Raw genomic sequence first — 12,576 nt, forward strand, 5'->3', positions numbered from 1 at the left:
CGAAGTCGCGCATCTACATCCTCATTGGTTGAGGCAATCTAATTGAACATTCCTCATTGGTTCAGACAATGTGGTTGTACATGGCAGACGTCACGAAAGAAGTCACGGCTTGATCACGAAAGGCATGTCGGCTCGCACCACAACACCGATTCACGAACGTACGCAGCGGCGTACCACGCCAACGTGAAACCTCCCATGCATGGAGCGGAACACAGAGCCCGAGGACGCCGTGCGATGCGTGCTGCTTCTTGTGTGCCGTCGACAAGAGAAACACACTTCGGGGAAGCCGTTGCCGGGAATCCGCGCGATGGCGGAAGCAGACGACGAAGCGGCTTTGCTCACAGCACGGCAACGCAGCGAACCGGCCCCGCACGTGGATTTCATTCAGTTCCCGCCCCACACGACAGCAACAAAAGGACGTCAGAGCGCCACAAACATCGCGCGAGCAACACGATAAAGGAAGGAACAAGGTTCGGCGCTGGCAAAGGCGCGAGGGGAGTTGCAAACGAAACCTGCTTCCAAGTGCTGGCGGCCGCTCGCGGCGCAGGGCAACCACGACCACGTGACCAGAAAGGGAGGTCGAAGTAGAGCAGAGACTGTGGGCGACCGACAATAAAAGCGCAGGAAAAAATGGCGAGGAGAAAGTGCGCGGGAAGGAGAGGTGATCACGTGACAATAAACCAGTTTTGTTTTCAGTTTTTTTTTTCTTTTTTGCACCCGTTGTGTCATTTAGCGCGAAAACGTACGTTCTTATTCATTTCACTTTTAGTTTTCCCGGCGCAGGAAAGCTTGTGGTGCCGCCACTTTCGTCAATCACTGCACCTCTCGCGATGTGCTGAAGGTTGCGCCAGAGTGCAGCTGACAATTTAGAAGCCGCACTTGCGCGCGCACATGCGACCTTTAGGCGGCGCAACACGCGCTGAATGGAAATGAACCACAGATTAACAAACTTTATCCTTTTTTTAGTTCTTACTGTGTTTTGAGACCAGGCTGTGTTTATATGCACTCTGCGCCCAAAGCATAACCGGGAGTGTTTTCGGGGGAGAAGGAGGAAGGTTCAAGCATACTATACGAATGGTCATGCAAGCTTTTGGTACGTGTGCTAATATACATGCATGCAACATTGCGAAATTTTAGAGGGGTTTAAACCCCCAACCACGCCACACCAGTTGAGCCTATTGGTATCTGGTAGAAAACACCACATTTCCTACCTTCATATAAATGCGCAATCAGCCAGAAACAAGGCAGATGAGATAGCAATACTGCTTGAATCGTTTGAGTTCTCCTTTGACGTCATCATGGTTACTGAAACCTGGTATCGCCATGAATCCGACGTTCTTCGTATACCTAGCTATGTCACGTATTTCTTAAACCGCAGTGATAAATTAGGTGGTGGTGTTATGCTCCTGGTCAAAGATGTGTTTGAGTGTGAAATACTCGAGGCTTTTTCTGTGGTTACTGACGATTACGAGATTATGACTGTAAAATGTTCTTCGGGTATTTTTTCTGTGGTATACCGCCCCCCCAAATGTAACATGTGCAACTTTTTTACGTTTCTAGACACTTTCCTGTCGTGGGTCAATGAAAATGGTTACAATCTTACTATCGGGGGTGACCTAAACATTGATATGCTAACTTCCAGCCCCCAACGTCTTGAACTTTGCAATATCATGGAATCAAACGCATTTAAAAATGTTATAAATCACCCCACTCGATTTCATGCCCAATCCTGCACACTTATCGACGTCATTATAACAAATAGCACAAGTGCACCTCTTTGCTCGGGTGTCCTTAAGACACATAGTAGCGACCATTTGCCTGTTTACTCAATTTTAAGTCAAAAGAAGCTTCAACTTAGGGATGCAAAGCCACCGCCTACCCCATTCCGGTACATATGTCCTAGCACAATTGATATGTTCGCTGCATATATATCCAAGATAAAATGGGACGCTGTTTTCCGTGAAACTGATGCAGACACAGCGTATAATGTTTTCATCGAACGTTTTAGTGAAGCCTACAACAAGTGCTTTCCGCTCAAAGCAAAACGCAGACCACGCAAGGCAAGAAAGCCTTGGATTACTTCGGAATGCCTTCAAGCTATAAAAGTAAAAAATGCACTTTACCAGAAATTTCTAATATCTAGAGACAAAGAAGACTTGAAGACATTTAGAAAACATAGAAATACTACAAACTCTTTATTAGGGAAAAGCAAACTTGAATATTTTAGCAACCTTTTCAGCCCTGAAAAAACCAAAACGTCCGAAGCCATCTGGAAAAAGTTAAACATGTTGCTCCACCCACACTCGGATGATAGCACATACCCGACTAAACTCATTGTAGACAACCGCGTTCTAACTGGTGATGACCTTGCTGAAGCTTTCAATAAATTCTTTACCTCTATTGGAGAGAGCTCGCACGACAATAATTTTGCGCGATTCATGGGTTCGCAAGTAGGCGAAAGTGCATTTCTATTTCCAGTGACTACACAGGAGGTTACGGCAGATTTCATGTCACTGAAGAATAGCAGGTGTTGTGACGTAGACGGCCTGGAAATCCGTCCAGTTAAGCATGTTATTCATGTCATATCTCCTATTTTAGAATACATCATTAACTTAATCTTCTCATTGGGCACGTTTCCTAGTCGTCTTCAGATAGCCAAAGTTTCTATTATTTTCAAAGGTGGTGACAAAAATAGCATGACCAATTACAGACCAATTTCTATTTTACCTGTATTTTCTAAAGTAATTGAAAAGTTGTTACATAAACGAATAGTGTCATTCTTAACCAAGCACCACATTATGACGCCTTTTCAATTTGGTTTCACAAAGCAGCGCTCAACAGAAACTGCCCTACTAATGCAAAAAGAAATCATACTCGATGCATTTGAAAAGGAAATATATACACTTGGAATTTTTGTAGATTTCTCAAAAGCATTTGACAGAATCAACCACATTACATTAATTAAAAAACTAGAACACTACGGTTTTCGGGGGAACTTTATAAGTGTCATAAAAACCTATTTGAAATACCGACAGCAAAAAGTAGATATAAATGGCTACGCATCTAGTTTTAAAAAACTGTCACATGGCGTGCCCCAAGGAAGTATTCTGGGTCCCCTGCTTTTTAATCTGTATGTGAACGACTTGACAAACATCGATAACAATACAACATTTATTATTTATGCAGATGATACCAGCTTATTTTTTAAAGACTGCGATTTGCATAAACTAGTTGACAAAGCAAATAGTGTCTTGAAACTGCTGCACATTTGGAGCATAAGAAATTCGCTAATTATAAACACCTCAAAAACAAAATCTGTGCTCTTTCGTCCAATAAATAAGCCCGTAAACTGCGATTTATCATTAGTGATTGGCTCAGAATCTATAAGGATTGAACCGATAGTGAAAACTCTGGGAGTTTTTTTCCACGAAAACATGCTATGGAAGGATCAGGCTGAGTTTGTCCATGCTAAACTTTCTCGTACTGTAGGTATCTTATCGCGCTTACGTTTTCTCTTGCCACAAAAAATTAAACTCTTACTATATAATTCGCTATTTTTATCTACATTAAGCTATTGCTATCTAGTATGGGGCACCACATCGGAAAAGAACTTAGGCCGAATATATAGATTACAGAAAAAGGCTGTGCGCATAATTACAGGTGTTCCTCGCGATGAACATTCCAAACCCATTTTCGAAGCCCTTAATTTACAACCAATGCCTGAGATATACAATACAATTTTAATGAAGCGATATCGTACTTCCTTAAAGAATCACGACTCTTTTCTTACTGATTTAGCGCGTTTGACACCCTATACCTGCCCCTATAGCACACGAGCTACCGATGACTGGAAAATTCCTTACACACGTACTAACTATGGTCGCCAGATGATGAGCTACTTACTGCCACTAACCTTAAACAGTTTCTTACAATAAACCATTTATACTGCTCCGTTCTGTAAATGTTTTTCAACGTGTTAATAAAATGCAAATCGGCATGACCTTGAAGTACATGTTTTGATATTGTATAATAACTGATGATCTCATGCTGCTGTTGCTGTTGCTATGTTGTCAAATGGTGCGAAAGCCTTCGTCAAGCCTTAATGGCTTTTTGCTTTCGCCCCACAGCATCACTGTTGTGACTTTTGTAATGTCTCCTGTGATGTCGGAATAAACTGAATTGAACCACGTCCACCCTCCCTGGCTACGCCACTGCTGTGAGTTGCTATTCTATTTCATTGCCAAAAATAAGTGAACTGAAGACTACAGCGCCTATAGCTCACAAAGAGGTACAAAATTATAGGATAAGCCAATACAAATTTTTGTTACATCTAAAACGACTAATTTTCATACCCCATATCTTGCGCCCAATAATTCGGCGATTCGACCACATAAATGAGAAATGTCATATGGAATAAACGGTAGCAACTCCAGAGTTTTTTGTCCTATGCTTTACTGCCAAAGCATGAGAGAGCAGTTATCGCCTGTTCTATTTGAACAGACCGTTCAATCTCAGCTTGTCATATTAATCGAGTAAGGCCACTGAATCGGAAAGAATATACGGGTCTTCTAAACATTTAAAAACAGCTAAGTCGCGATCAGAGAACAATAACTACTGTATGCATTTGCATCAGTATTAATTAGACAGAAATTACAAATAGGCTGTGTTGACATTCGTAGACAGCACGTAGGCAGTCTACGCAGACTGCTTAGAAGACAGCACCGAGTCCACGCTGTCGAAAAATTGGAACACGCCTGGACGGCTTTTACGCGACGATGCGCCAGCTCGCGTCGAGAAGAAAAAGCTAAAATAAACAAACGTAACAGTTTTATTTTCTGGTCTATTTCATGTTGAAAGCAAAAACGAATAAACGTTACTCATATTGAGCGTCTCGCGAAGCATCTGCACGTGTGGAGACGACCATTCCGGTGAGATCCGATATATCTCAACAATTCGCTGACCCGCCATCTTGTTTAGACAGCAAAGTAGCCTGCATTGTATTTGTCTACGATGCAGTCTTCTCGGAGCTGTCTATTTTGTCGGCTACGTCAGAATTGGAATGGGACTTAAGATGACCGCCGTCCATTTAGCTGTCTATTTAGCCGTCTACGGTGAGTATTGGAACACAACTATGGTGCAAGTTGAATAGACGTGAGGGTAACCTTCGTCACCTCGCCGCGGCCTAGTGCATGGTTGCTGGACTCGACTGCTAACCCGAAAGTTTTGGGATCGAATCTCGGCTGCGGCGGCTTCATTTTCGATCGCGGCGAAAATGTCCGAGGCTCGTGTAATTGCGTTTAGGTGCACTTTGAAGAACCCCAGGTATCAAAATTTCCGAAGCCCTATGGCGTCTCTTATAATCATGTTGTGGTTTTGGGACGTTAAACCTCACTTATAATTGTTAGTATTGTACATTTTATCAGGTCATTCTGCAACGCGTTTAGCCGGGATAGAAAACTTGATGCGTTGTACTTAATTGCTTACAGCAAATCATCCATAACAGCCCAGTGTAAATTGATTTATTCACATGGCAAAATCCACCCACATGCACTTAAAGATACTTCGTCGGCTGGAAGATACTCTAATAACACTCGTTGTGGGGCTGGTTGGTGCACTGAATCTGGAAAAGTTATTACTATTCAAAAAAAATAATAAACAAACGCGGGAAACGAAAGAGACAGGAAAACGGCTCGACTACCAACTGTTTCAGCAAAACTTGCAGCTAGACGAACTGGTTCACTTTTCAAGATAAGCTGATGTGCGCAAATAAAAAGGGCACAAAAAAGATGGGACAGGGACAAGCGCAACCCTGCGCTTGTCACTCCCTTACAAAAAATTAAAAAAAAACATGCATCACATCTGCAGAAATTCTACTGATCATTAGCCACACGCGATGCGTAATATATGAAGAAGGCAAGTGACAAACTTTCTGTCACCGCCTATCACCTCCGAGTAGGCAATTGAACCCTCACCACCACCCAGTGCAGCCAAAAATTTTTGACTCTGCATATTTGGATATATACGCGCACATACAAAACACACACATCTGCATACATAAACTATACTTGAACCCCCTCCTACGGCTGAAAAATGTTCGAGGTATACAATACTTCTTCAAAGAGAATTACTGGAGCAAACGCATAACTGTAGCACATTAAGTGCCTGATTGAGTTAAGCCTTAAAGCGGAAGCAGAAATATCAGCGGCTGTAGTTTCAAAAATTATTCATGGCCTAGCTTCATGGTACTTGATATGACATTGCCGCAGCTCATAACACTCTGCCACACAACGCCGGAAAGAAAACGCTGTATTTCTCTGCAGCGCTGACTGTGTTAATTGCAGCAATTATTTCGTATTTCACTTGGGAGTTTTCGCTAGACCACACCTACTCTACAGTACGTCATCGGGCAGGAAAAAAAAATGATCTGCTACAAAGAAGGACTGACCATTGTAAAAATTTGTGGTGCAAAACGACACCCACACACACACACAAAAAGAAACTACAGGACAGAGTGAAGCTTTTACCTGACACCTTTTTATTGCGTAATACTCAGTTTATAAAAAAAATTAACGGACTTAACGATTACGCAGAGCCCGCACAATTCGTAGAATCCAACGCGACATCTTACCTTAGCATTCTAATATTAGTTTTCTTTTCAACTCCAACTGGCAAACAACTAAATATCATATAGGCCACGGGGGCATGAATATGGTCTTATAAACGCACTCGTATGGCAATGAGTAAATTGGTTGCTATGTTTCGCGAAACAAGAAGCGGACTGACTTTTGTTTCAAAAAGCGTACCAACAAATCTATTAACCGGCTTAGAGGTGTGTACAAGTAAAGGTGTGCGAAGGGGGAAGTGGCAGGGGGGAGACCACCCCATTATAGCCGCTTACCAGGGGGAGGAGAACAAGGTCAGTGCTACAGATGAAGAGAATCCCTGAAGAGGAACCCTGCACCCGCCTATGTGTACAGAACAATGATACGAGATTCCGTTTTGCTACAGACGCTTCTGCGTAGGTCAGACGGGTCAACGAGTTTAACAGAAATCGTTGGAACACAAGCGATCGTCAACCGGAGGCTAAGGATCTTATCTATTATCTATAGTGTTTACGCTGGCAAGAATTTAAGTGCGCGCCAAAATTTTACGAATGCACTGTGTTAAACGGACGCCGGAAAGAAGGACCTCGTGTAATGCTTGAGGCCCGGTATGTCGATAATTGTGGTAGCGCATACACGAGGTAACCGTCGATTACCTCCCGCAGACCATTCCGCATGCTGGAGTTGTAGGTTCATATTTTGCCTGGGTATTCACAAATAATTTTTTTGTGTGTATACCTTCCTTTTTGCCACTATAAACCTTTTTGAGTTGTGAGGTGGTGTTAGGGTGCCTTTATTTCCCTGTGTCCGTGCTTACCCGACTTGACTCGTCAACATGATTACCTATCAACTACATGTGCTCTGTTTTAGAGAGAGATTGTGGTTATGAAAAGGAAAAAAAGAGAAAAGTGAGCCCCGTAACTGTCTGCATCGAGTGCGACACCTCAACAGTAGCTCACAAGGAATGGGGGTAAGGAGGGATTAAAAGGATATGATTGAAGGTATATATATAGAGAGAAATGCGCAGGGACAGCGAGCGACGACGGAAGTAAAGAGAAGATAGGAAAGATTAAACACGGTCACAGGAGTCCGAAAACAGGGCACCACTGGCGAGAGCTCTTGTCGGCAACAGGAGATGGCGTAGGGCTAATCCAGTCGGCCAGAGCTACGCTGTTGTCGTAGTAGGGTACCGGCGGCAGGAGGTGACGTAGGACCAACCCAGTCGGCCACAGCTGCGCTGTCGTCGGAGATCGCGAGGGCACAACCCGTCGGCATGGAATCCAGCGAGTGAGTGCTCTTTTTTAATACAATAAAAACCTACATCTTCACGTAGTGTATAGATGCAATAGTACATAAAAATAAATTAGCCTTGTACAAAGCTGGATTGGTAAATAAATTTTCTAAAGTCGTACTTCAGCACTGTCTCTAGTTAATTCAACTTTTTATTGATCATTTATTTTATCACTATTCCGAAAACTCACGCTGTTTGTCAGCTCGAACGGTGCTGTTGCATTCTCTTAACCTTGATATGTAACTAGTCACGAGGATCAAGAGAGCTGCGACTTTTTTGATATATAATTCATAAGCAGTTCTACCTCCCCCCACCCTTCAATTACACACGCATACTCGCAATTATTGAGAATAATGACGAAAGAGGAACGGGTAGAAAAATGTTGGTTGCTGAGGGCAATCGAAGTTGGGTACCGTGCACCATGCCCGAGTTGGCTCCGTAGCTTCACAGCATACGCTTAAAAAAAATAACAACGCAAAACAGTTCAAAGAATTAATTTTCGTAAATAGAACTGAACAATCGAAAAGCTCGGTCAGCATTGCGCGAACAAAATTTGGGAATCCTATATTTAACCCAAAACAACGACTAATGTTCATGATGATGATGATTGGTTGCTTTGCCTTTTGTAACGGGTGAACACATATGTTACCTTCCAGCCTAGGTATATAAAAAAGAACAAAGAACGAAAAAAAAACAAAGAAGAGTTTACTTTGAGGCATATGGCAACATAGAAGTGCCGAGACATCTGGTGACGAGAACCGCAACTGCTGTCGCAAAACTTCTGTAAAACACCGCTAGACGACAGTAGCCAGTACAATATTCAAAAACTGGTCTCTTTTTTTTCTCAAAAAGTGTCAGGATCGGACATCCGCTCATTGAGGGCTCCGTACAGAAAAGTGCCTCTTGGATTAAGGTACTTACATGTCATGGCAGTGGATAGTACGTATCTGATCACATATGTAAGGATTGACAATGTCCTGCTACTAACATCCTGTAATAAACAAGCAACTTTCAGTTTGTTTTTCTTTAAGTTAAGCCCGAACGTGCCCTGAAATAGTGAAACCTCATATGAGTAAGTAATGTTTTTATCAGAAGGTGGCCGTGAATAAACTACATAACATTATACCTAATTAGCGTTCAGAATACAAAAATAGACCAAAAAAAAAAAAAAAACGAGTCACTGCTGCAAACCTGTTCGCCGTAAAGAGACATATTTAATTCAAAGAGATATTCACGCGCACACCGCCGTAATTAAACTAATGCGTATTGGGTAACGCACAATGGCGTTCAGCGCGAGCTTTAGCACTGTGAGTTGTATGAGTTTAAGTATATAGACCCTCCGGGAGCAGTCGCTTTTGAAGGCTCACGATATCCTCTATTAGGTATAAAAAATCATAAAATTTTCAGACAATAACCACTCTCAAGTTTTTAGTGTGAATATTTTGCATAAAGATGGCACATTGATGTAAATTTGATCAACAGCGGGAAATGCACTGGTCAAAGAAGAGAAAGAAGCCGAGGAGAAGCCAGACGGATCCAAATCCGGTTGTTTTTTTTTTAGAACACGTCGGAGGCATCCTGTCGCTTCGCTTCCTGTGTCGATGTAGTCGTTGTTTATATTTGCGTTCTCGTGTCATTAACCTCGGGTGTTGTCAATCGGCGTTCGTTTTGTGAACTGATTCAACCCGCACCGATTCCGCAGCATTGAGGTCAAGGATCGGATTCGATCGTCGCTGTCAACACAACCAGCATCTTTCGTCGCCAACGCTGTGCTTCTTCGTGCGTCATGGATGCGGCTCAGCTCCATACGCGTTACACGGTAAGCGGCTTCTCGTCCGAGTACGACTGGAGGCCGATCGTGTTCGAAGAGCCCGTGGACGCTCGTAAAATCTGCGCCTCTTGTCGGGTGTTGTCGAGGAGTACGGCACTGCTGGGATGCGCGCACGCGCTCTGCGAGCCGTGCTACGTGACGTCGCTGGAAAGCGGACAGCGCTGCCCGATAGACGACGCGTCTTACGTCGATGGCGAGGTCCTGTGGCTCTCCACGGCACCGAAGGAACTCGAGGGCATGCGGGTCCAGTGCTGGAACGCCAGGCACGGCTGTCCGTTTGTGGCTCCGCTGAGCGACCTCCCGGCTCACTACTACCAGAAGTGTCGATTCCACGCAGTCTCCTGCGATCGCTGTAACGCAGAAGTTCCGAGGTCCGGCATGCGTGACCACCGAGACGCTTGTACTACCAAACACGACGTCAAGCTGCCATCTCAAAAGAACGGCGAAGCCGTCGAAGCGTCCTGCGTGCTGAACCCGGCCGGCGGCTCGGAGAAGCTTCCGACACTTTCCCTCGCCGAAGTCGCGGATTTTCAGTACAACCTGGAGACAAAGCTCAACTCGCTCGTCGAGCACGTGCACAGCAGGGAGACCTCCGGCGTCAGCAAGTCTGAACTGATCAACACTGCGGTCAGTCTCCTGCGTTCCGTTGGTCTGCTTTCTCTCTCGGCGACATGGCGACCGCGTGGTCTAGCCGTACTGGTCAGCAGGGTTCACTACTTTACCCGTCAGGCCCCGGAGTATGCAGAGGAAGTCTACAGTTCGCCTTCGAACGTCTGCGGCTACTCCCTGAGGCTCGGTGTTCGCTGCGAGCGCAAGCTGGTTTCGCCGGCGAAGTCAGTCGGCGACAATGGGAAGAATAAGCAAGACCTCGTGCTAAGGTTCAAGGTCCAGCTGTGTCCGGCCGCCGCCAACTCGGCGCTGCAGTGGCCCTTCCGCAAGTCTCTGACGTTCTCAGTGATGCATCCGCAGGATTCGACCAAGGAGGTCCGTTTTTTTCTCAACACATCAATGATGTCAAGCGAGCCGCCTTTCCAGATGCCCACCTATGCTGACAACCCTCCTTTCACTGTCGGTGGTCCGCTTCACGTCAGCGCGCTCGCCGGATGCCAGTTCTGGAGCTGCGGTACCTTGCAGCTGCGACTCAGCATGACGCTCTCATCTGGCGGACAACATGAGGGAAGTGTCGAGTGAGACTGATTACGCAGACACGTTCAACCTTCAACGTAATTTGTTGACCATGTCGTAGAGGCCTGCTTTTTCCTTGATTCATGTCTTGTAAAAATGGATCTCACTTTCAGTTGTTTAAGATGGAGCACATGCAGTCAGGGAAAGAGTAAAGCTGAATGAGGGATAGCTGGGAAGGAAGAGGAATGGTCAAGATGCTGCATATGCATTCATTGCAGGTTGTGCATATTCGAAGCTGGTTTTTTTTTTTCAATATTACTACACTACAATGAGTCATCCCTTTTTACTCTGAAACATGGCTTGCTAGTCCCAATTTATTGAACAAAAATGCATTTGTTATGCAGTTCTGTTCAATCTGTTGGAATGTTTTCTGTCTAATCTTAAAAGGTTGTTAATAGTTCGCGTTTTCTGAAGTTTTCATGTTATGCCGCAAATATCGTGGCCAGTTTAGCAAAGTACATTGTGCAGCATATTTTGTTGAATATCTTTCTTTGTGCCAAATGTTACACTTGTGTGCTTGAGGAGCTATGAACTACTTGTGCGGAGGGACCATGCAATCCGTGTGCTGTGACAAGCATATAAAAGGTTGCACAGAATTTGACCACAAATAAATGCTGCATTTCAAGTTGCCAATGATGTCTTTCCGAAGTTGTTTAACATAAATTTTCAGTCATATAACCAAATGCATATGCCGAAATATCAGTGTCTGTGTATGCTCAAAAATGCCAGACTATAAAAAGAAAGCATGACTTTAACTAATCGCCTCCATTCTATTGACCACTTTGCAGAAGGAATGCAGTTTATCATGATCAACAAAATTCTCTTGGAGCAACCAAGGATATGAATCTTAATTCAAGATTGGAGCAGGTGGAGTCAAGGTTAACACTTCCAAAATACCAGTCTGAGTGAGAAAGATTGGAATCAAGACAACACAAGTACTGCTCATTGTTAAACAATGTTATGAATATTGGATTGTAACTGTAGTTCATGTTGTGATAGGCCACTCAGAGGGACTCTGTGTTTTTGTATGATGCGTAGGTTCACATTGTTAGTTGCATTATACAACAGCAGTAACATCACTTAAAGTGAGATTAGAATACCAAAAGAAATAATTTAGAGAAGTATGGTAGGCTCACACCATATATGCTCAAAATGTTTTTGGGAACTTATTTTGTACTCCTAGACTTTGCTAACTACAGCTGAACTGCACAGCAAAATGTGGCCTGCATTCTTGCTGACCATATTGCCGGCATTTCTATGACTCGTGCCATAATTGATCGTAAACTCTTTTTGAGACCAGCATACTATATTCCTACATAATTCTATATAGGCAATATGTGAAAATGGGAACAAACTTTTAGTTGCACCATGGCAATTTAAGAGAAATTGCAAGGCCAAAATATCAAACTGATAAGGAGCACTTCCATCAGCTACATATTATTCCACTTGGGTTGTGTATGTTTTTTCGTGACAAAAATTCTTATGCATTTGTAATGGGGGAGCACTAAAGAAAGCATCACGATTACATGAAAGTATGTTCTTATGTAGAGATTGTTTTGTGATTATTGAACGTCGCTCTATTCGATCTTTTGGCTTAACCAATTTGTAACTCGCTCTTCACATTTAGTTGCCGAGTTTACGCTTAAGCAAAGCACAGCCAAATTAAT

General features: G+C 43.7%; 1 protein-coding gene across 1 annotated transcript; it reads left to right on the forward strand.

Annotated features, from left to right (window-relative positions):
- Positions 1-9,679: 9,679 nt before the first annotated feature.
- Positions 9,680-10,915, forward strand: LOC142769382 (TNF receptor-associated factor 6-like). The gene has a single exon (XM_075872596.1). It carries the CDS (start codon positions 9,680-9,682, stop codon positions 10,913-10,915), a length of 1,236 nt encoding a protein of 411 aa, XP_075728711.1.
- Positions 10,916-12,576: the final 1,661 nt, after the last annotated feature.

This window comes from Rhipicephalus microplus, chromosome 8 (genome assembly GCF_043290135.1).
Source record: "Rhipicephalus microplus isolate Deutch F79 chromosome 8, USDA_Rmic, whole genome shotgun sequence".
NCBI lineage: Eukaryota > Metazoa > Arthropoda > Arachnida > Ixodida > Ixodidae > Rhipicephalus > Rhipicephalus microplus.

Bases quoted from the DNA above. Each gene is read 5' to 3' on its own strand.
- LOC142769382 (XM_075872596.1), top strand. From the start codon at position 9,680: ATGGATGCGGCTCAGCTCCATACGCGTTACACGGTAAGCGGCTTCTCG.